General features: G+C 54.2%; 1 protein-coding gene across 1 annotated transcript; it reads left to right on the top strand.

Moving 5' to 3' along the window:
- The first annotated feature begins 4,789 nt into the window (after window positions 1-4,789).
- On the top strand, window positions 4,790-22,667 carry EHD2 (EH domain containing 2). Its single transcript, XM_082677298.1, has 6 exons — window positions 4,790-4,901; window positions 6,910-7,370; window positions 7,727-7,824; window positions 11,787-12,199; window positions 18,044-18,208; window positions 20,870-22,667. The coding sequence occupies exons 2-6, from the start codon at window positions 6,967-6,969 to the stop codon at window positions 21,419-21,421; spliced, it is 1,632 nt and encodes a 543-aa protein (XP_082533424.1). The 5' UTR covers window positions 4,790-4,901; window positions 6,910-6,966; the 3' UTR covers window positions 21,422-22,667.
- Window positions 22,668-24,262: the final 1,595 nt, after the last annotated feature.

Raw genomic sequence — 24,262 nt, 5'->3', positions numbered from 1 at the left:
TGTGTATAACGATTTTTTTAAAGGAGAATTCTGTACATTTGGAACTCTTGTAAATTAAAAATCGATCCTTTTTTTTAAAACTGTACTGACGCCCCCCCCCCCCCGGCCCCCTTTGCTTTCGGGTCTCTGGGGACTTGTTTGGAGTCCGGGGGTAGGGGCGACAGGTGGGTGGAGAGGGGGATTGCGAGGGCTTAGTCCACATACGCATGTGAACCCCTACTGGGCGCCAGGCCCTGTTCCAGGCACAGGGGTGCAGCTGAACAAGACAAGCGCCTGTCCTGGGAGGGCCAGCTTGGTGGTGGAGAAGGCAGACAGTGAAAAAGTTCAACCAAACGCAGGCGATTCGTATCATTCCTGCTAAGGTTCTGTGGTCTCTGGGAACACGGAATTAGCAAATACTGAACCATCGTTCCTGGGGGGAAATACAGGGTTAGCTTCCTGCCAGCCTCTGGTCACGTTTTTTGTCAAGCCGTCAAGACATCGCCTTGTTTTATGTGTGTTTCTGTTTAAAGACACCTCACTTAATGTATAGTGCTGATTCGTTAACGTTGAACTCACGGCCAACGATACTAGAACTCGTGCCTGAGTGAAACTTCTCTAACCCGTGTTTTCTCCGTGAGGCACATCCCAGCCTTCTTGTGCTTAAGCACTTGAGACAGCACAAAGCACTACACCTGGGGGCCACTTAAAACAGAGAAATCAGGACTTCCCTGGTGGCGCAGTGGTTAAGAATCCACCTGCCAATGCAGGGCACACGGTTCGGTAAGATCCCACGTGCCGCGGAGCGACTAAGCCCATGCGCCACAACTACTGAGCCTGCGCTCTAGAGCCCGTGCTCCGCAACAAGAGAAGCCATGGCAATAAGCCCGCGCACTGCAAGGAAGAGTAGCCCCGGCTCGCCACAGCTAGAGAAAGCCCGCGCGCAGCAAGGAAGACCCAACACAGCCAAAAATTAAGTTTAAATATATATATATGAAAAATAAAACAGTGAAATCAACAAAAGCACAAAAATGTGAGACACGTGGCACTAAATAGACCCCCAAAAGGATACTTCATTTCCAGTACAAGGGCGCCGCCTTAGCGACTCAACGTTTTTGCCACTCTGTGCGTGTCCATGGAAGTGCTGCGAGTTTGTGGCATCACAGACGTTTTAACACGTGGACTCATTCACAAATAGGGCACCTGCTCACAGTGAGGACTGACCGTAAACGTGTACAGTGTCAGAGATGTGGGGAAAATCAAGCAGGGTGTGTTAGTTTCCCGTGGCTGGCATAACGAAGTACCACCAATTGGGTGGGTGGCTGAAAAGAAAGAAATTTATTCTCTCAGTTCTGGAGGCTAGAAGTCTCAAATCAAAGTGTGAGCAGGGCCACAGTCCCTCTAGAGACTCTAGGGGAGGATCGATCCTTCCTTACCTTTTCCAGTCTCTGGCCCTCCCACGTGTTCCTTGGTTGGTGTCCGCACCACTCCAGTCTCTCCTTCCAAGCCATCTTCCCTGTACCTCAGTGTGTCTTATAAGGACGCCAGTCATATTGGATTAGAGCCTATCCTACTCCAGTATGAGCTCATCTTAACTTGATTCCATCTGCAAAGACCCTATTTCCAAATAAGATCACATTCACACCTGATTCACTAGGGGTTAGGACATTGACGTATCTTTTGGGGAGCCACAACTCAATCCATGACGCAGAGTGAAGGAGTGGACAAAGCAGCTGCTATCCCCTAGAACCCCTTTGTGTGAACTAGAAAACAGCACCCGTTTCTCCTAGAGTTTGGAGAGCAGCATGTGACCTGGAGTCCAGCCCCCTTCATACAAGCGAGTGCTTTGTGTAGTGAACAACCTGCCCAACTGCACGTGACGGCCCTCAGGATCAGGTGGGAGCGGAAGGCTTCTTTGAGGAGGTGACATTTGAGCAGAGAGCTGCATGAAATAAGGGAGGGAACCACGGGGAGATCTAGGGATAGAGCACCCAAGGCAGTGAGAACAGGCAGTGCAAAGGCCCTGAAGCAGGAGCGTGGGTGGCATGTTAAACAACGAGGAGTCCCTGTGACTGGAACCTAGGGAAGAAGGGGGTGCAGACAAGAGGTAAGGTCCGAGAGAACAAACGGGGCCTATCCTGAAGGATCTTGAGCCCCACGGTGATGACAGCTTTGACCGTGAGTGAGGCGGGAGCCCCGGGAGGGTTCCGAGCAGAGAGCTGAGCTGTTTTAGGTTTCCCGGGCGCCCTCTGGCGGCCGTGTGGGGAACCGAGCGAGGAGGCGACTGCCATAGCCAGTGGGAGTGACGGCGGCTGAACTGGGATGATGCTCCCCGTTCCTCTTCAGGCCCCTGGGGGTGTTTAAGGGGGAGGAGCATATACATGGGATCTCCAGGAGAGGGACCGCCCCCCTTCCTAGCTCTAGACCTACTTCCCCCGCGTGCGTAATAAAGCACTGAAGGAGAATGGCAGTTCTTAACATCCTCTCGTCCCCTGCAAGCTCCCGGAAGACCTCACGTGGCCTGGCCGCGTAAAGAAGTTTGCCGGTGATTTCCACCTGCTCACGGCCTCAGTTCTGAAAGGCTGGCTGCATGCAGCCCGAGCAGAGGAACACGATGACTAACGTTTTCAGAACACTTACCAAGGCACTGCTCCGAGCCCTTCACCTGGGGTATCTCACAGAAGCCCCCGTGTGGGAATTGATAGTCCCACCTCGCAGGTGAGGAAACCGAGGCCCCGAGGGATGCAGTAAGTGTCAGACTGGGCTGCAAGCCCGGCGGTCTGGCTGGGAGCCTGCGACCTTCCCCTATGCATACCCAGCTTGGGGGGAGGGGTGTATATAACAGCAAGCCTTGGCCCGCTGTGTAGGAGCCAGAGACGCTCCCCCTCCCGGGCCCCTGGGCAGGAGACCAAAACTGATCTCAACTCCTACGGTTAGTCCTTGGGACCAAACTTCTTTTTTCCATGTGGACCATTTTTAAAGTCTTTATTGAATTTGCTACAATATTGCTTCTGTTTTATGTTTTGGTTTTTTGGCCGCAAGGCAATGTGGGATCTTAGCTCCCCCATCAGGGATCCGGCCCGCACCCTTTACACTGGAAGGCGAAGTCTTAACCACTGGACCGCCAGGGAAGTCCTGGGACCAAACTTCTTAGATACTTGCTCTTAGACGCTAGGAGCAGCAGAGTGGGCATCTGGGGGGTCCCTTTTCTACAGCTGAGCCATCTGGAAAAAGAGGCCAGGAATGGCTACCTCAGGGCCCAGATCACCTGGACACAGAGCAGGATTGGAACCCAAGATTGACAGTGTCCGAACTACAAGCTCACTGGCTGCCTTCTTCATCTTTTTTTTTTTTTTAGTTTATTTATTTATATTTATTTATTTATTTTGGGCTGCGTTGGGTCTTCATTGCTGCTTGCGGGCTTTCTCTGGTTGCAGTGAGCAGGGGCTACTCTTCGTTGAGGAGCACAGGCTCTAGGCGCGCGGGCTTCAGTAGTTGTGGTGCATGGGCTTCAGTAGTTGTGACGTGCGGGCTTCAGTAGTTGTGGCGCACGGGCTTCAGTAGTTGTGGCTCACGGGCGCTAGAGTACAGCAGGCTCAGTAATTGTGGCACAGGGGCTGAGTTGCTCTGTGGCATGTGGGATCTTCCCGGACCAGGGCTCGAACCCGTGTCCCCTGCATTGGCAGGTGGATTCTTAACTACCGCTTCACCAGGGAAGTCCCTGAAGGCGTATTCCTAACCACTGTGCCACCAGGGAAGTCCCATCAGTATATTTGGAAAAATCCACAAGTCTGGTACTTTCCTGGCGGTCCAGTGTTTAAGACTCCGCGCTTCCACTGCAGGGGGCCCCGGTTCGATCCCTGTTTGGGGGACTAAGATCCCACATGCCGCACGGCCAAATAAAAAAAAAATTTTTTTTTTAATCCACAAGTTTGTGACATGGTAATAGGGGCTGGTGTATCAGCTCACGATTAGCTGTGGGTCTAATCAGCGATGAGTGAACAATCCCTAGAAATTCCAAAACAACCGAAGTGTGAGAACATCAGCGATTCCTCTTGCTGACAGTCTAAAATCCCTGCTCTCGTGGAGCTCATGTTCTCGTGAGGGAGATCGTCGCTGAAGCAGAGAAATGTGAAATATGTAGAGTGGTGATAAAGACAGCAGAGAAGAATAAAGCAGCGATAATGGATAAATCGTGGGAGATCAGGGAGGGCTTCTCAGAGGAGGTGACATTTGGGTGGGGACCTGAAGGAGGGGAGGGAGGGAGCCACTTGGATCCCTGGAGGAGACAGCATTCCAGATGGAGGAACAAGAAGTGCAAAGGCCCTGAAGTTGGATGGTTGTATGAGGAACAGCGAAGAGGCCAGTGTGGCTGGAGCTGAGTGAGCGAAGGGGAGAGAGAAGGAGGTGAGGGCAAAGGGAGCCCGCAGATCGTTCAGGGTCTTGTGGGCCACTCTGAGAGCTTTGGCTTCTACTTGGAGTGAGAGAAGAACCAAGGAGTGTTGTGAGCAGAGGAGTTTCATGAACTCGTTTAAGTTTTTAAATTATTATTACTGATAATAAATTATTATTAGTATTGGTGTTATTGTTTTATTATTACTATTCCCATGTTAGGAAGGGAGACAGGGATGGAGTTTGAACCCGGGACCGGGAGCCCGCGCACTCACCCATCTCACAAAGGCGCCCTGCCACTCCCCACCGGGGGGCGCCAGAGGCCCGGCGCCCGGTTTCGTGGGGGGTGCGGGGGAGTGCGGGGGCGCCTTGTCCCGCCCCTCCCGTCCCTCCTCCCTGCTCTCGGCCCCACCCGGCTCAGACGGCTCCGGACTGGACCGCGAGCACAGGCCGATCCGCGGGCGCCTTGAATCCCCGCGGGACCCCCGCCCAGCTCGTCCGCCCGGTCCAGCCGCCTGCGCGCCCCATCGGTGAGTGGTCCCCGACCGCAGATGTCGCCTCCCAGCCTCCGCCCGCGGAGCCCCCGAGTCTGCCTTGGCTCTGAGTTATTTCCCTGCTCGCCAAAGACCCTCAGTCCCCACCCCAGTCACTGTGTAACGGTCTCCCGGGTCTCCCCACTCCCTTCCGAAACCTCCCTGTCTCCCCCACTCCCACCAGCCCCTTCCAGTCTTAACAGTGTCCCCCACTCTCCTCCTCCCTTCCAGTGTCTCCCACTCCCTCATCCTCTCAGCCAGAGGGGATCCCCTCCTTGGGGTCTCCCTTCACCGCCCTCATCCATCTCTGTCCTATTTGGTCCCTCCTCCCACCCACAAGCTCCTCTCCTACCTCACCAACCCGATCGCCTGTCCAGTCAACCCCAAAGCGGCCTCCCCAAGATGTCCCCCAGGTCCCTCCCTGCATAGGGCACCACCCAGGGCTCCCTCCCTCTGCCAACATCCCAGGTCCTGGCTCCAGCCTCTCCTTCACCTCTCTGGCATACCTTCCCCGAATTCTTTTCCTTTTTTTTTTTTTTAAGTATCATTATGATTTTATGTATTTTAACATATTTGATTTGCAGTTATTTTTGATGTGCAGATTGTCCCATCTTTGGCCAGCGGGAGTCCTGTCTAGCTGAGTCTGTGTCCCTGTGACATGCCCCATCTATGTTTGAGCACTTCCCCACTGTCTGACCCAGGCTCACTTGTTCTTTCCCCACCTCAGCCCCAGAATCAGCCATTTCTTCAAGAAGCCTCAGTTTCTCTTTTAGTGGAAAATGGTATTTAGAGACTCCAATCTGACGAAAAGTTGGTTCTGTGAAAAGATCAGTGCAATTATAAACATCCAATTAGACTGATCAAGGGGGAAAAAGAAGAAAAAGCAGACACAAACGACTGATACCAGGAATGAAAGAGGGGACATCACTACAGATCCCACAGAGCATGAAGGGATAGTAAGGAAATGTAGAGAACATGATCTGGGCGCTGCAAGTGCTCACTGCTGCTGGGTTGGTAGTTATTTCCCTCCCTACCTCCTTAGACCTATGATAGGAGTGCAGGATCTGCGGTCAGGTTGCCTGGAGTCCCAGCTTGAGCACTTTCTAGCAAAGTGATCTTGGGCAAGTTATTGCTATCTTCTTGAACCTACATTTCCTTGTCAGAAAAGTGGGGATAATAACAGCCCTACCTGACAAGGTTTTTGTGAAGATTAAATGAGTTAGAGCAGTGTCTGGCATGCAGTGATCATAAATGTTACATTCTTGTGAATGCCCAAGCCCCATCATGATCTGGGGGGACCCAGGCAGTAGTTCAGACTCGTTTCTCATCCTTGTGCCCATGTGTCCAGCCACTCTGTCCATCCATTCCACAGCTCCAGGTCATGATATTCCCCACCCTCTCTGCCTAAATGCCCTTGTCATGCCCACTCTTTAGGGAGCAGCTCAAAAGTCAGCCCAGCCAGAGCTTTCCCAATCCTGTGGTTGGCTCACCACGTCCCCCTCTGGTGCCTACAAGTCCACTTGCCCGGCATTTCCCAAGCATCATTGACTGCTTGGTGCCCAGGTTCTGTCCTCACTGGAGGCTCTGACTGTGCGGGGCTGGGGGCGGGGGGGCTGGTCTCTGAAGTATTTTTGCATTCATAGCTCTTGACACATGGTGTGATTTCAGTGAAATTGTGCAAAGTAATGGGAGGGGTGGAGGAGAAAGAAAAAGATGAAGGAATACACTTCTTCCAATCAGCTTCTGCATCGTTCCCTTTGTTTATCTCTTGGTCTTCCACCATCAATCCCCCTTCTTCAATCCTGCCATTGTTACTCTGTTTCTCTTCCTCCAGCTGGAATAATCACCTTCCTCCTTCAGCCATCAACTCCTACCATCCACCAACAGTGCTCTAAGAAGCTCCCCTTCCCTACCCATCTTTCTCCATCTATTCGACCTCCTGGCTCTCTTTCTTCTCCACCTCTTCCTCCAGGCAGTCCCCCATCAACATCCTCTCCTCCCACAGGTAGCTCTCCCCCTGTGCATCTCCATCAGCGAGCTCAGCAGGCAGTGTGCAGCCACCATGTTCAGCTGGCTGAAGCGGGGCGGGGCTCGGGGTCAGCAGCCCGAGGCCATCCGCACGGTGACCTCAGCCCTCAAGGAGCTGTACCGTGAAAAACTGCTGCCTCTCGAGGAGCACTACCGCTTCGGGGCCTTCCATTCACCAGCCCTGGAGGATGCTGACTTTGACGGCAAGCCCATGGTGCTGGTGGCCGGCCAGTACAGCACGGGCAAGACCAGCTTCATCCAGTACCTGCTGGAGCAGGAGGTGCCCGGCTCCCGGGTCGGGCCCGAGCCCACCACCGACTGCTTCGTGGCCGTCATGCATGGTGACACCGAGGGCATCGTGCCTGGCAACGCCCTCGTCGTTGACCCAGACAAACCCTTCCGCAAACTCAACCCCTTTGGGAACACCTTCCTCAACAGGTGTGCGGCCAAGAGCCAGGAGTGCATCTTCCTGTCCCTGGCCCCCATCCCTGCCCCATCCCTGTCTGTGTGTCTCTCCTTTTCAGCCCCAATTCCCTTCTCTCTACTAGATCCTTCCTCTTCCTGCCTTCTCTAGGGGAGCAGTTAAGCCAGGGACGCATGGGTTCAACCGCTGTCTAGCTGGGTGGCCTTGGGCAAGTGACTTAACCTCTCTGTTTCTCTCCTATCCTCATCTGGAAAATGGTGATAACCATCCCTGAACCTGATTCTCCTCGGTGCAGTCCTGGGTTCCCTTCTTATGTGTCCTCTCCTCCCGCCCCTCCCTGCACTGACCCCTGACCTTCCCTCTACCCCAGGTTCATGTGCGCCCAGCTCCCCAATCAGGTCCTGGAGAGCATTAGTATCATCGACACCCCAGGCATCCTGTCGGGGGCCAAACAGAGAGTGAGCCGCGGTGAGTGAGGCCCGGATCTCTGGGTCTGAGCGGGGAGGGGCTGGGGGCCTGGACTTTTGGGTCTGAGGCGGGAGGGTCCCAGGGTCTCTGCTAGGACTTGGGCCTGTGTCCGCGGGCCCTGAGCTGGTGGGGTAGCAGAAGGGAGCTGGTGGAAGGCTGTGATTCCTCCATGTTGGCACACGTTGAAGGGTGGGGGAGGCGTGTGGGTGAACACGTGCGAACGGGCTGCAGTTGCATATCTGGGTGGGTCTGGAGGATGGAGGGGGAGAGATCAAGAGAGGCAGAGAGAGATACACAAAGTCAAAGATGGACAGAGATTCAGAGAGCGAGGCAGAGATACAGAGAGACAGGAGACCCAGCGAGGAGGCCGAGCCGGGCAGGCAGGCCCTGGGCCCGTGTGAGCTCTTGGCTCTGTGTCTGGGCCCCAGATGGGGCTGAGCAGGACCTGGGAAGGGGAATCTGGGCGGGCGCCAAGGGCGGCCTGGAATTTATAAACAGCTGTGCAGGGGGAGCGTAGAGGGGAGGGGGTGAATTCCAGCCGGGCCTCCGAGGGAGCCCGGCCCCCACCCTCATTCCACCCAGCATTTCTGTCCCCTTCCACCCCTGTCCCACAAGGCCTCGGAGGCCAGAAACTGGGGCAAAGGAGGCTGCAGTGTGGGGCAGAGGGGAGTGGGAGGCCACTGCAGGGAGGCAAGGAGGCTGGGCCCCGGGGGGAGGGCGCGGACGGTTCCGGGAGTCCCTGGCCGCTGCCCAGGAGGTGCCTGTTCCCCGGAAGAGAGGCAGGAGGCAGCTGCAGAAGCAATGGTGGGGGTGGGGAGCTTGGGGCGTGGGCCTGGGAGAGTCGGAGGGGAGGGAGGCCTCCAAGCCAGGGCAGGAGTGCAGGGTGGGAGCCCAAAGGAAGTGGGGAAGAGCAGAGAACAGGGTCTCCTTCCCTTTCAGCAGAGGTAGGGGAAGAGGAGAGTCCGCCCATCTGTCTGTAAGGATGCGTGTGTGTGAGCGTCTGGGAGTCTGTGCCCGCGATTGTGGCAGGGTGTGACTTTGTGTGCAGCTCTGAGGGACTCCGGGGGGCTTTGTGGGATTGTGTGGGACAGTGACTGGTGGTGTTTCCATATGTGGTTGTATTGTGAAATGTGTGTGTGAGCGTGTTGGGCAAGGGAACTCTTCTGTGACTGTGTGGATCATGTAGTGTGTGTCTGGGAAAGTGTGTAATTGTGGGTGTGACTCTGAGGTGTCGGGGCTGTGCTTGGGATTGTACCTGTGTGTGACCGTGTAGGAAAGACTGAGGGGATTTTGTTGGATTGGGTGTGACCACATGTGATTGTATCTCTGTATACAGTTGTGCCCTTGTGTGTACAGTGAGGGTGTGTGTGTGTGTATGTGCGTGAGTGTATCTTTTGTGTAACTATATATGATTGTGTCTCTACTTTGGTGCGTGTGCGCGTGTGCACGGGCTTGCGTGTGCCCGCTGCTCTTACTCTGTGCGGGTCTCACGTCTTTGCAATTGCGTGACCACGGATATCTGTGTAGGTTCCAGATTGTGAGTGGGGGTGTGTTTGGGAGTGTGCATCTTGTAGTGTGCGGCTCTGATGGTGTCCAGGTGTACGCTCCTGAGTGCACGAGTGTGTGTGTGCACGTGTGTGTGCATGTGTGTGTGCACTGGTGGAGCATGCGGCCTCTGCCTGGAATATCTGTGAAGGCCACACGTGTGTGGTTGTAGCATAGTGGAGCCTTCTGGCGGGGTTCAGATCTGGCCTCTGCTCCTCCTAAACTGTGGGACCTTGGCTGAGCCACTTAACCTCTCCATGCCTCAGTTTTCTCATCTGTAAAACGGGAACGTGATAGCATCAGCCTCATAGGTTGCCCTGAGGGTTCAATTTAAATGTCGAAATGTATGAAGCACTTAGAGCAGTATTTGGCACACGCTAGGTGCTATGGAAGTGCCCATGATGACTGCTTTTCCTCTGCAAGGCTGTCGTTGTGCGCCCCCGGGCGCCTCTCTGCCACGTCTCCGGTTCCCGCGCTGACTCAACCTCCCTCCCTCTGTCCCTCCCTGCATGAGACACACTTTCCAAAGCCGGGCCGCTGTGTGTGTTTGTGTAGACATTGGGGAGGGAGGAGGGGCCCCAGCTGCTGGTGACCTGGCCCTTTCTCCCCGCAAAACAGTGTCACCCACGCCCACCGCATCCCATCCAGTCCCCAGTGGCTGCAGGAGCCTGCTTCCTCCCATGCAGGATTGGCCTGGCACCAGCTCCCCAGCAGAGCGTGGAGGCCCACGGGGCTGCTGCTCTGTTGCTTCCTACCTGCGTATCTGGAGTAAATCCCTTAACCTCTCTGTTCCTCAGTTTCCCCTTTTGGAAAATGGGGGTCATAAGGGTGCCTGTCTCCTGGGGTCGTTTTGAAGATTCAATAAGTTGCATCGGGAAGGGCATGAGGTGAATTCGGGTGAATCAGCGATGGCTCCCTGTTCTGCCCGTTAACTCCTCCATCCCCCGGGTTGCCACTCTGTTCCCTCCTCCTGGAAGCCCTCCCTGACCACCCAGGCTGGGTCAGGCGCTCCCCTCTGGGCTGCTGCATCCCAGCCTGACCACTCTGGACTGTGAGCCCAGTAAGGACAGACCTGGGGCTGCCTGAGCCACACTGTGTCCCCAGCACAGAGCAGGCGGCTCTGGGCGTGGCTCCTGGATGACCCCCCCAGCGGTGTCTCACAGGCATCATGAGTAATGTTTGTTGAGTGCTTACCATGCGCCTAGCACCGTTTTTTTAATGAGTTTTATTGTGGTATAATTTACATGCCTAAAGCTCACTCATTTTAAGTGTATAGTTCAGTGCCAGGCACTGTTTAAGCTCTTTATATATCTTAGCTCATGTGTATTACTTAAAAATTTTTTTTAAATTTTATTTATTTATTTGGCCGTGCGGCATGTGGGATCTTAGTTCCCCCACCAGGGATCGAACCCGCGCCGCCTGCATTGGAAGCAAGGAGTCTTAACCACTGGGCCACCAGGGAAGTCCCCTCATGTGTATTCTTTTAATCTTCACACAGTTCTAGGAGGTAGGTCCTATGATGATTTCCATTTTACTGAGGAGGAAACAGAGGTTCAGAGAGGTTACCTGCTTGCTTTAGGTCACCTAGCTGATGGGGGCAGAGCCGGGATTCAAACGCGGGTCTTCCCAACTGCCAAGTCGGGGGGTCTCAACTGCTCCTCTCTCCCAAGCATCACTTGTTGCTGAATGAATGAGCGCACAAGCAAAAAAGCAAACAGCGTGAATGAATGAGTGCGTGAGGAAATGAAAGGTGAAAGGAATGAATGAATGGACCCAGGAGCCAGCTGTTGGGATGGGTGCCCCACGAAGGCAAGGACCTTGTCTGATGTTCTCTGTGGGACCCCCCAGTGCCCAGGACAGGGCCTGGCACACAGAAGACTCAGTAAATGTTGTGAATAAATTTAAAATATTTAACATCTGCTATGGCAAGAGCGTAACCAGGGCCCGAGTGAAATCTTTAGTTGCTGGATGGTGGGGAGATCTGACAGATCCTGGGGAGGGGCTGGGGTGACGGAGGCACTTGGGGGCCTTGCGGGGGGTAGGGGTGGTGGGTTGTCCATAGAAGCACAGGGAGTCTATTAGGAACACTTGAGTGTCTCAATCACTGGGCCAATGCCCGCTGCTAATATCTGCCTAAAGAATGAATGAGAAAGGGGAGGGTGTGATTGTCGCCTGTAGTAGATGGCTTGAGAGACGGGGGCCAGAGTGATGGAGGAAATTCTGAAGGCTGTGGAGACAGAGCTGTGGGGCACTCTCGGGGCCTCAGCTGTTTCTCACAGACAAAAATTTCGAAGGTTAACAACCTGAACGTCCGGTACAGTCTAACTTGAGTCCAAAGGAACGGCTGCATCCCCGTGGCTGGAGGCTCGGGTGCTGACCTCTGCCCCCGGCGCCCATGTATCACCCCCTCCCCCTAGGCTACGACTTCCCGGCCGTGCTGCGCTGGTTCGCCGAGCGCGTGGACCTCATCATCCTACTCTTCGATGCCCACAAGCTGGAGATCTCAGACGAGTTCTCGGAGGCCATCGGCGCCCTGCGAGGCCATGAGGACAAGATCCGTGTGGTGCTCAACAAGGCCGACATGGTGGAGACGCAGCAGCTGATGCGCGTCTATGGGGCGCTCATGTGGGCGCTGGGCAAGGTGGTGGGCACGCCCGAGGTGCTGCGCGTCTACATCGGCTCCTTCTGGTCCCAGCCCCTCCTGGTACCCGACAACCGGCGCCTCTTCGAGCTGGAGGAGCAGGACCTCTTCCGCGACATCCAGGGCCTGCCGCGCCACGCCGCACTGCGCAAGCTCAACGATCTGGTGAAGAGGGCCCGGCTGGTGCGGGTGAGCAGTGATGGGGGGCTGGCTGAGCAGTAACCGGGGCTGGGGAGGCAGCGGCAGCTCTTGCCTTTCCTCTGATCCTCCCCTACGTGACTGCTGGTCCCTGGCATCAACTCTCTGATTAGTTAAGTTCTCTAATCTGAGAAAGTTCTCCTGCTGTGCCTGGCCCTGTGCCGGGTGGTGCTGGGAACACAGCAGTGACCAAGGCAGTCCAGGGGAGAAGACCACCGCATCCCCAGACAGTGACCATCCGACATGGTCAGGGCTGAGACTGGGGAGCCCAGGGGAAATCCAGGAGGGCTTCTTGGAGGAGAGGGCATCTGAGCTGCAAACTGGAGGATGAGGAGGACAAAGAGGGGAAGAGATTCTAGAAAGCAGGACCAGCAAGTGCGTGGGCTGGAGATGAGAACATGGCCAGTTCAAGGAAGAGGAAAAGATGTCAGTGTTGAAGCCACTGTAGACAGTGGGAGTAACTGAATCTGAGGCTAGGGGCAGGGGTGGGGTGGGGTGGGTGAGAGATCACCCAGGGCTGTGGCCTGGAACTTGTGCTTTGTCCTGAGGGCACTGGGGAGCCATGGAAGGATTCAGAGCAGGGGAGGGACAGGGTCAGACTCTAGCTGCCTTCTGGAGGGTGGATTCAAGGGCAGTGAGACTCGGCTCCCAGACCAGGGAGGAGGCTGGGGATTGAGGGTCAAGGAGGAGCCTGGATCAGGACAGGGCCTCCGGGACTGGGAGGGCAGAGCACTGGTTTAAGAGCGTTTTGGAGGACGAATGGAACATTCACAGGGGAGGCTGCCTGCCAGGGTGGAGGTGGGGCAGGAAGCTGGGCAGGCAGGGAGGCCTGGAAGGTTATGGGGGATGGAGGAGCCTGAGGTGTTGGTTTAAGGAGCTGCAGAGAGGGGGTGAGTCAGAGCCCCACCCCCACCCCAGGAATCCTCCTTGGGAGGGAGCCGCCCAGTGTGGTCGGCTCCTGAGGGCTCCCGAATCCACCTTTCTCTCGCCCTCTGCCCAGGCCCTGGACTGTCTCCGTCTGTCTTTCTGTCTCTCTCTGTGTGTGTCTCTCTCTACATCTCATTTCTACCTCTTTCTCAGTTTCTCTCTCTCCCTTATTGTCTCTCTTTTTCTCCTCTTCTCTTCCCTCATTCATTCTCTTTTCTCTCTCTCTTTCTCCATTCTCCCTCTCTCAGTCCTCCCTCCCTCAGTCTCCCCCTGGGTCACCCTCTTCCCCTACGGACCCCGGTCCCCCAGGTCCCTCGGGGAAGCAGACAGCAGCGGGAGGGGGAGCCCAGGGTCCGTGGGACCCAGGGGTGGGGTGGGGCCGGACACCTGGTGCCCCCGCCACGCAGGAGGTGGCTCCGGAAACCCAGACAAACCCCGGAGTCCGGGACCCGCGCCCCGGCCCACCCCGCCCACCCACGTTATCTCTTCCTGGCACCTTCCGCGGCTTCCTCTCTGGAAAAGCCATTAGTGCCTGGCCTCCTCCTGTCTTCTGGGTTCCCGAGGAGCCGCCCTTAGGCCCCGTCCCCTCTCCCCGTTGGCCCGCTCTCGCAGGCCCCACCCACCGGCCTGGCCACACCCCTGCCCTGATTGGCCTTCTCAGACCTGCAGACCACTCCTTCCCCTTCCTCCTGCAAATCCATCTATGGCTCCCCGGGGCCAATCAAGACACGGGGTCTACAATGACCAAGCCTTGTTGCTTCTCCCCTGCCCCGTGTCACCCGCTCATCCCCCACGTGTGATTCTGCCACACTTGGTCCAGCCATCAAACAACAGCACACACCGTTTACCTCCCCGTATGCTCTCCCCCAACAGTACAAGGCCTTTCCGCACTCTTGGTAACTACCCCTCTGTGCCTCAGTTTCCCTGTCTGTCCCAGTGTCCGATGTGGATGAGTCCTCTGGCTCTGCCCTTTGGTTGAAGTGGTAGCTGCTGCTAGAAGGGGCGATTTCACTGTGCTGTGACACTTGAGGCCAGGGTCTTGGGAGGTTCTGATTCTAAGGAGACCAGGATGCCGTGAACCTTCATACCGAGCTCGCTGAGGTGACTCGATAGCATTAATTCAACAAACAATTATTGAGCACCTACAGTGTGCTCCTGCACTGTTCTAGGTCCTGGGGATAGAGCAGGGAACAAAACCAGATAAAGTTTCTTTTCTTGTAGAATTGCTTTTTAATTGGGAAGTGGATGTTAAACAAATTAATCTCTAATATTATATTGTATGTAATAAGGATTATGAAGAAAAATGAAGCAGAGAGACTGGTGAGAGGCTATTTTAGGGTCATTGGGGAGGGTCTCCTGGAGTAGGCGATATTTGAGCAGAGGCCTGAAGGAGGGGAAGGGGTGAGCAGAGTGGAGATCTAGGGGAGACCATACCCAGGCAGAGGGAACAGCAAGCGCAAAGGCCCTGAGGCCGGGACGGGCTTGAACGAGGAGCCCAGGGTGGTGGAGATGGGAGATGAGGATCCAGAGCCAGCCAAGGTACCACCAAAATGTTTAGCATTCTAAACCTATGACTCATTAAAAGGACTTTTTTTTTAACATCTTTATTGGAGTATAATTGCTTTACAATGGTGTGCTAGTTTCTGCTTTATAACAAAGTGGATCAGCTATACATATACATATGTTCCCATACCTCATCCTTCTTGCGTCTCCCTCCCACCCTCCCTATTCCACCCCTCCAGGCGGTCACACAGCACCGAGCTGGTCTCCCTGTGCGATGCAGCCGCTCCCCACTAGCTCTCTATTTTACGTTTGGTAGTGTATATATGTCCATGCCACTGTCTCACTTCATCCCAGCTTACCCTTTCCCCCTCCCCGTGTCCTCAAGTCCTACATCTTCATATCTCCATCTTTATTCCTGTCCTGCCTCTAGGTTCTTCACTAAAAGGACTTTTTAACGAGTGCTTTTAATTGAACATTTAAGACCATCTCATGGGAAGGCACTCATGTTCTGTCAAACGTGCCCCCTCCCACCTCTGACCCCAATGGCTCTCAGGTCCTCTTCCTTGCAGGCAACCCCCGTGAGTAGTTTCTTGTGTCTTTTTCCAGATATATTCTATTTTTATTTAAGCCTATCCATTTAATTATTGAGCTTCCTATTAAAAATAGGACATATGAATGGTCATCTTTTTTTTCTCTCCTTGCTTTCTTTTTTTTATAAAAATATTTATTTATTTATTTGGCTGCGGCGGGTCTTAGTTGCGGCGTGAGGGGTCTTCGTGGCGGCGTGTGGGATCTTCAGTTGCGGCACGTGGGATCTTTTAGTTGCAGCATGTGGGATCTAGTTCCCTGATCAGGGATCGAACCCGGGCACCCTGCATTGGGAGTGCAGAGTCCCAGCCCCTGGACCACCAGGGAAGTCCCCTCCTTGTTTGCTTTTCGATAACTTATGAGATAACTTATGGCTCAAAGGTTCTCAAGTTCATTGGTTTATTCCACAAATATTTCTTGAGTCTTTTCTCTGCACACTGTGCCGGCGCTGGGCACAGAGGGAACAGACAAGGTCCCAGCCCTCCTGAAGCTCACATTCTGATGGAAGGAGACAGAATAAGTAAACTAACAGATAAATGAAATAATGATGAATTGTGATAAGTGCTGTGAATGAAACAATAAAAGTAAAGGTAGAAAGGAATTGGATGGTGGTGCTTGCGGCACCTGCTTCCCATAGGCTGGCCTCTGTGAGGAGATGACATCAAAAGGAAGCTGAAGGAGCCAGTTGTTGGGAGACTAGGGCAGAGTTCCAGGTGGGGAGTAGCACGTGCAAAGGCCCTGAGGTAGGAAAGTGGTTGGCATGCTGATAAAAAAAGGACAGCAGGTGAGGAAGCTGGAGCAGATGGAGGGAGATAAAGTTGCATGAAGTGGGAGGAGCCAAATCGTGTAGAGCAGTCTCAGGCCCTCATTACACTCTTAAAAGTTATTGAGGCCCTTGGGCTTCCCTGGTGGCGCAGTGGTTGAGAGTCCGCCTGCCGATGCAGGGGACACAGGTTCGTGCCCCGGTCCGGGAAGATCCCACATGCCGCGGAGCGGCTGGGCCCGTGAGCCATGCGCCTCCGGAGCCTGTGCTCCGCAACGGGAGAGGCCACAACAGTGAGAGGCCCGTGTACCACAAAAAAAAAAAAAAAAAAAAAAAAATTATTGAGGCCCCCCAAGAGTTTGTATGTACACGGATTAAATCTTTCTAAATTAACCATATTAGAAGTTAAAACTGAGGGTATTCCCTGGCGGTCCAGTGACTAGGACTCAGCACTTTCACTGCCATGGCCTGGATTCAATCCCTTATCGGGGAACTAACATCCCACAAGCCTCGCGTTATATCCAAAAACAAAACAAAACAAAAAACAGTAAGTTAATACTGAGAAAATGTTTCATATTTATGTCTCTCATAATATTAATTAACCAACAATACTTATATAATTTTTTTTTCAGCTGTGCCGCATGGCTTGCGAGATCTTAGTTCCCCGACCAGGCATCAAACCTGTGCCCTCAGCAGTGAGAGCACAGAGTCCTAACCACTGTACCGCCAGGGAATTCCCAAACAATACTTATATCCTTATTAATAAGTAGCATTTATTATAAATGTTACTTATACATTTTGATAATGTCGATGTATACTAATGAACAGATATTGATAATAATTAACATTGTAAGATCATTTAAAATAGCAAGAAAAAATCTACTACCTGTTAACCTAAGTAACAGATGTTGTATGAAAATTAACTGTTTTCCAAACCCAAAAAAAAACCCAACTTAGGGAGGACAGTGGCCCTGTTTTACATGTTTGCATATCTCCTTAATGTCTGGCTTCAGAGGAGACATCTGGATTTGCGCATCTGTTTCTGCAGTTAATTGCAATATCTGTTAGCCTTTAAAAACTCGACTGTCCACTGGGGAGGAAATGAGAGTAAAAAGATACACAACACCTTAATATTCTTATGGAAATAGTTTTTTGTTTTTTTGTTTTTTTTTTATGGAAATAGTTTTGAATCTGCAAACCCCTGAAAGGGTCTCGGGGACCCCCGGGCCACGCTTTGAGAATTGCTGCAGTAGGGCCTTATCAGCTGTGGGAGGAATTTTGCACTTGGATAAGAAACAAATTGTTACATAGTAGCAGTGTCTCATGGTGCCGCACTTGTTCCTTAAAAAAGCAAAACAAAACAAAACAAAAACGACCCTCCAGCTGCTACTTCATGGGGAAAGGATTGGAGGGGCTGGAGGGGCCAGAGGAAAAGCCAGGAGTCCACTGGGGTGACTGGTGTGTCCCCCCAGGCAAAAGACGGTACTGCTGCGATTGGGGGTGCAGCAACGGAGGTGCAGAGAAATGGAAAAGTAGAAGAGAGATTTAGGAGTTACAAGGGCTCGCTGATGAAACAGATGTGGCCAGTGAGGAGAGAGAATCAAATCAGGAATGATTTTCAGATTTCTGGGCTCCACTGGGTAGGGAGAGGTAGAGGTGCCGTTCGTCTCCCGAGATGGGCACAGCTGAGAGTGGCACAGCTCTGGGAGCTGGACCTGAATTCCATTGCGGGCGTCCTAAGACGGAGCTGTCCAGGAATGTTGACAAGGCAATCAGCTCTGAGTCTTGAGCTCCAGGGAGAGGCCAGGGCTGGTATGTAGGTTTGGCAGTGGACGTGGAGGGATGTTTATGCCACGGGAGGGGCTAAGGGTACCTAGAAGAGATGGGAAGCCCTTGTACCCGCGGCAGCAGCAGCTCACCTGTAATTGTTAGAAATGCACATTCTCAGGCCCCACCCCAGACCTAGTGAATCAGAAACTCCGGGCAACCCATGTTTTAACGAGCCCCGCAGGTGACCGTGAGGCAGGCTTAGGTGAGAACTCTCCTCCCCACAGGTTCACACCTACATCATCAGCTACCTGAAGAAGGAGATGCCCTCCGTGTTTGGGAAGGAGAACAAGAAGAAGCAGCTGATCCTCAAGTTGCCCGTCATCTTTGCCAAGATTCAGCTGGAGCATCACATATCTCCCGGCGACTTCCCGGACTGCCAGAAGATGCAGGTGGGAGGCCGCCCAGGAGCAAGGCATCAGGGGTGATGTGATGGGAAGGTTGGCTTCCATGGGCTCGGGGATGGGACCTTGAAAACTAGAGGGATGGATGGCAGGTTCCTGAAAGCACTTCCCGCAAATGATTCTGTGGGAGCGTGGTTTTGTGAATTAAGGGAGTGAACAGCAAACCCAAAGCAACTGTGGCTTCGTTAGGATAGAAGTTTATTTCTCTCCTTCATAAATGTCCTGGAATATGGTCCAGGGCTGGTTTGGTGCTTTACAGAGCCAGGGACCCAGTCTCCTTCTGTCTTAATCCTCCTCCAAGTCTGGCCTCCAGTCCCAAGAACCCTGTCATGGTACAAAATGGCTGTGGAAACTCCAGCCATTGTGTCTGCATTCCAGCCAGCAAGAAGAGGGGGAGGAGCGGGGCGGGAGGGGAAGCTAATGGTACAGTCTCTCTCTTTAAAAACACTTACTAGAACAGTGCTGTCCAATAGTACTTTCTATGGTGACTTTCTATGCCATGCTGTCCAATGTGGTAGCCATTAGCCACATTAAAACTGAAAGTTTAGGTTTTAGTTTTAACTAATTTAAATAACCACATGTGGCTACTGCATTGAACAGGGCAATTCTAGAGTTGCATGTGCAACTCGTGCTGACATCCAATTGGCTAGAACTTAGTCACATGGCCACAGCTGCTGCAAGGGAAGCTGGGAAGTGTAGTCTTTTCTCTAGGTGGCCAGATACCCAGGTAACGTTCAGGGATTCCATACTGAGGAAGAAAGGAAGATGGATATTAGGGGATAACCGGAGGCTCCTCACATGTCCAGGCCTAGGATTAACCAGTGTCGGGGAAAGCACTGAGTCTGGGTGTGGCAGTGTGGGGTAAATGAAGGGCCGCAGGAGGTGGGCAGGGCAGGAGTGACCAATGCACGTGGGGACAGAGGTCCAGGCTCAGGCATGCAGGCAAGGACTAGCGCCCCTAACCCAGCCTCTGTTTTGAGGTTGTGTTAGGCTGATACTGAAAGCCTGTGACCTTTAGGTCTTAGATATTTCTAGTTCAATACTGAACAATTATAATAGAGTGAATTTCCCCTTGGTCACTGACTAGCTCTGTGAACCTGGTCAATCACTTAACTTTTCTGAGCCTCAGTTTCTTCAGCTGGAAAATCAGCATCCTGATAGTATCTACCTTGGATGCTTAATCGGCCAGTGTTCGCGACCTCCTTAGACAGTGTCTGGCACAGAGTTTGGGCCGAATCAAGGTTTCTCAGCCTCCACACTCCTGACATTTGGGGCCAGATAATTCTTCCTTGTAGGGGGTGTCTTGTGCATTGCAGGCTGTTTAGCAGTATCCCTGGCCTCTGTTCACTAGATGCCAGTAGCACCCCTGAGTTGTGACAATCAAAAATGTCTCCAGGGGCTTCCCTGGTGGCGCAGTGGTTAACAGTCCGCCTGCCGATGCAGGGGACACGGGTTCGTGCCCCGGTCCGGGAAGATCCCACATGCCGCGGAGCGGCTGGGCCCCTGAGCCATGGCTGCTGAGCCTGTGCGTCCGGAGCCTGTGCTCCGCAACGGGAGAGGCCACAACAGTGAGAGGCCCGCGTACCGCAAAAAAAAAATATATATATATATATATATATATCTCCAGATATTGCCCACTGTCCCCTGGGGGACACCGTCATCCCTGGTTGAGAGCCGCTGGGCTAGATAAAGAGCAGCTGTGAATATTACGCTGACATTTATTGAGCACTTCATCCAGATGAATTCATTTCGCCTTTCCCGCCTCCCAGTGAGGGGAGTGCTAGTTCTCAACCTGTTTTACACATCTGGAAACTGACAGGGAAACCAGAGAGGTCAAGTCACTTGACTGAGGACACACAGCTCCCAAGTGGCAGAGCTGGGTTGGAACCTGGGCAGCCTGGCCCTGGAGTCCTCCGTACTCATCACCGTTAATCACACCCCCGTCTCTTTATGGTCATGATCAGTGGAGCTCTCTGCCTTGGCTCTGGAAATTAATGTGGTGCTGCGATATGGACTGGTCTTTGCTGCAACTCTTCTGGGGCAATCGCGTTAACAGCTGCACGTGTGAGAAGCAGCGTGACCACAAACCCAGCCCTGCAGCGGCTCTAGTACCAGATGACTTCTTGCCCCGGGGGTGGGGGGTAGTCCCAGGATCTCCTGATGACCTGTCCATCCCAAACCTAACCTCCAAATATGGAGCAAGCCGCTTAGCCCTTTCTGTGAGGTGGGGTAACAGAGCCAGCAGGGTGGCAGGAATTGCATTTTCTCAACGTGCATAATGGTGGGGATGCTGACTGGGCAGCTGGGGTACCGTAGAGGGTGGGCAGGACTGAGGGCTGGTGGGTGTGCTCTGGTAAAGCCATGGCTGATGTCAAAATGTTGAAATCCTTCTCTACCAGCTGATGAAAGGCCCCTGCTCTCCCTACTGTCCAGGGATTCTGGGGTCATGCCTGGCACTGGGTGGGGTGGGGGGCACCGTGGGACCTTGCTGCCCAAGTCTCTTCTGAGTGGTGGGTACCCAAGTGGATTGGGGTGTTCAGATAATCAAATACTTCTGCACCTCTCTGTCAAGAGCTGCCCGGAGCCAGCACGGGGCTGGGGGGCTTCGGGATGGTGCCCCCTGACTTCTCTGTGTTCCCCTCCCCACAGGAGCTGCTGATGGCTCACGACTTCACCAAGTTCCACTCGTTGAAGCCGAAGCTGCTGGAGGCGCTGGATGAGATGCTGACCCACAACATCGCCAAGCTCATGCCGCTGCTCCGGCAGGAGGAGCTGGAGAGCACGGATGTGGGCGTGCAGGGGGGCGCTTTCGAGGGCACGCACATGGGCCCCTTCATAGAGCGGGGGCCTGACGAGGTCCTGGAGGACGGCGAGGAGGGCTCGGATGATGAGGCTGAGTGGGTGGTGACCAAGGACAAGTCCAAATATGATGAGATCTTCTACAACCTGGCGCCGTCCGATGGCAAGCTGAGCGGCACCAAGGCCAAGACCTGGATGGTGGGTACCAAGCTCCCCAACTCTGTGCTGGGCCGCATCTGGAAGCTGAGCGATGTTGACCGAGACGGCATGCTGGACGACGAGGAGTTCGCCCTGGCCAGCCACCTCATCGAGGCCAAGCTCGAGGGCCACGGGCTGCCCACCAACCTGCCCCGCCGCCTGGTGCCACCTTCCAAGCGGCGTCACAAGGGCTCCGCTGAGTGAGCCAGCCGCTGCCTGCCGGCCCTTCCTCCCTCTTGCCCTGCTGTGGCTCCCCAGCTCCGGATGGCTGCACGCACATTCCCACCCTGGCCCACGTGCACCCTGCCTGCCCACTCTCCCAGCTGCAAGGATGGGGGTCCCTCTGTGGGGACCAGGGGAGGGGCAAGGCTTCTCTGCCCACCCTTCACACCTCTACCCTCACGTACACTTAGCACATCATTCCGACACTAATACACACACACACACACACACACACACACACACACACACACACAAGCATCCATCCATGCATCATTCATTCAAAAATTTGTTTGAGCACCTACTATGTTCAGGGCTCCTTCTAGGCACTGGGGATTACAGCAGAGAGCAAAACAGACACCTCTATATGCCCTCATGGAGCTGACATTCTCAGGAGAGACCACCTACAGAATCACTCAAACACACAGAGACACACCCCCAGGCCTAACCCGTCTGATCCGTGATTCTGAGCAGGACCCCTCATAAGTGAGCGGCCACTTGGTTGAAATGACTAACAGAGGGTCCCCTTGCCCTGCTTCCTCTTGCCCAGCCAGGCGGGGACCCTCCACCCCATGGCGTCCTCAGGTCTTGGCACCACTGGGGGCTGGGGGGGGGAGCCACACCTCCTACTTCCTCAGCTGGACCCCTCAGCCCCTCCCCCCAGTTCCTGCCACACCCCTTTCTTTAAGAAGGATCCTCTGCAGACCAAAAACCGCCTTCCATCCCTGCTTCTCCCAGAAGGCGTCCGCTCTGAGGCCTTTCTGTCCTCCACTCACCTGCCCTGGATTGAAAGCCCAGCCTGCGCCCCCCGCCTCAGGCTCCCCACAGCTGGTGGTCCGAATTTTAGACTGCTGGGGCACAGGGCCCACCATCAGTCCATATTTAAGTGGAGCCCCTGCCAGATAGGCCCCAGGATGTTATTTTAGTCCCCTTTTCAGGGATGTCGTGGGGGGAGGGGCTCTTGGTGCTACAACCCTCCCTCCCCTCCCCTAAAGGGAACTCTCACCCCCCCTACACACACACCTTTTCCTGCCTTCACTACGTATTAGTGCTTGACCCTGGTGGGGGACCACACGGAAAAGATGGGGAAGCACGAAACAGATGGGGACGATGCCCCCTCCAGGGTGTTCGCTGGGATTCCCACGCCCATCACCCCTCACCCCGTGCCTGGGAGGGGATTGTGAACGTAATAGCGTTCCCACAGTGCAAATAAAGCCATGGCTTCTTTCTCTGTGGGAGTCAGGCTGTCTTGGGACAGGTTAGAGGTGGGGATCGCTCTCCCCACCAAACCCTCTGGGGAAGGAGAGCCCTGGGCAGAACTTCAGGGGGGTACCCTCCAAGCTCTCAGGGGCAGAGGTGGAGGCCGTGACTCAATGCTGCGGGAGCCTGATGACTCAGGCCTGGGCTGGGGACCAGACCGACATATTTTCCGAAGAAAAGTTACTCTGAGGCCCTCCCTCCGGGACATCCCTCCCTCAGACCTCCTGCCGCGGGGGCCTGGGAACCAAGCCCTGGGCCGTGGGGTTGTGTGTATGTGTGTGTGTGTGCCAACTTGGTTACAAGGTGCCCCCGTCCTCCTCCCTGCCCGCCGACGTCCACCCACACAACCTGGGTACATAGCTTCTGACACAAAACACCGAGGACAAGCGGGCTCCCGGAGGGGTAGGAGGTGATGCTGCCCATTAGGATCCCCAAACTGTGCGCACGCGCTCGCTCACGCCCAGGGGGGACCCCGCTCGTGGTCTCGCCGACTCACACCCGAGGCCACACCCACGGCCCCCGGGACACTCTGGCCTCGCGCCCTCCCCGCCCACGCGCGCCCGGTGGCGCGGCTCCTGGCGCCCCCTGGTGGACACACGAGAGCTAGGCTGGCCGGTCGCTGAACCCCCTGCCCCAGGTGGTGGGTGATCAGGTCTCCAGGGCCAAATCCCGGGCCTGTCACCTTCCCCAGGCCGAGTTCCGCTGTGTAACCCCGGAACACAGCGTGGCACCTTCCTTCTCTGTGCCTTTTTTCTTTTCGAGTGGAGAACGGCCTTATGAGGCTCTGGATCCCTACGGATGGTTGCCAGGGCCCAAGGGCATCTGAGCTCCTTTCCTTATTTGTAAACAGCATAGATTAATTGGTTCTAAGATAAAGTCTCAGGGGGCGAGGAAATAACAATAGTTAACATTTAGATCCCGGCACAATCTTAAGGGTTTTGTATATATTACTTTGTTTAATCTCCAGAATTACCTATGAGGCAGATGAACCATTATCGCCCCCATTTTACGGATGAAGCAACTGAGGCACAACTGTGTAGCTTACCCAAGATTAATGATTCTGAGCCTGTGCTTCTAGGGTTCTAATAATGTATGTTTCTAACATTTCTCGCACGTAAATGTTCTGTGCTCCCAACCTCGACATTCCGAAAACTCTGATTTCCAAGATTCTAGGGTTGGAACATTGACAGGTCAAACGTTCTGAGATTGGAAAGTCTTGTGTGCCGAATCTGCCACTGACGGGTATAACTTTTCTTTTTTAAGAAAACTAGATTTTTTAAAAATTCAACGAATTAAAAATGATACTCAGATTTTAAAAGATTTCCTAGGCGGCCAGGAAAGGTATTTCGCCTAGGGCTAGAGCCCCAAACCTACAACCTGGGGCGGACCGGAATCTGCAGAAGAGGGAGGAGCCATTTATCCTTTACCAAGATACTAGCCTCCCCGCCCCTTTGCGGCTCCAGCCACCCTACCAAGATGGCGGACTCCGGAAGTAGGTCACGGGAAGGGGCGGGATTTCGGCGCGCGCATGCCCCAAACCGGATTTCCGGGCGCCGGAGAAGAAGT

This window comes from Grampus griseus (assembly GCF_964374135.1).
Source record: "Grampus griseus genome assembly, chromosome: 19".
Lineage (NCBI taxonomy): Eukaryota > Metazoa > Chordata > Mammalia > Artiodactyla > Delphinidae > Grampus > Grampus griseus.
This window is presented reverse-complemented; position numbering and strand designations above follow the sequence as displayed.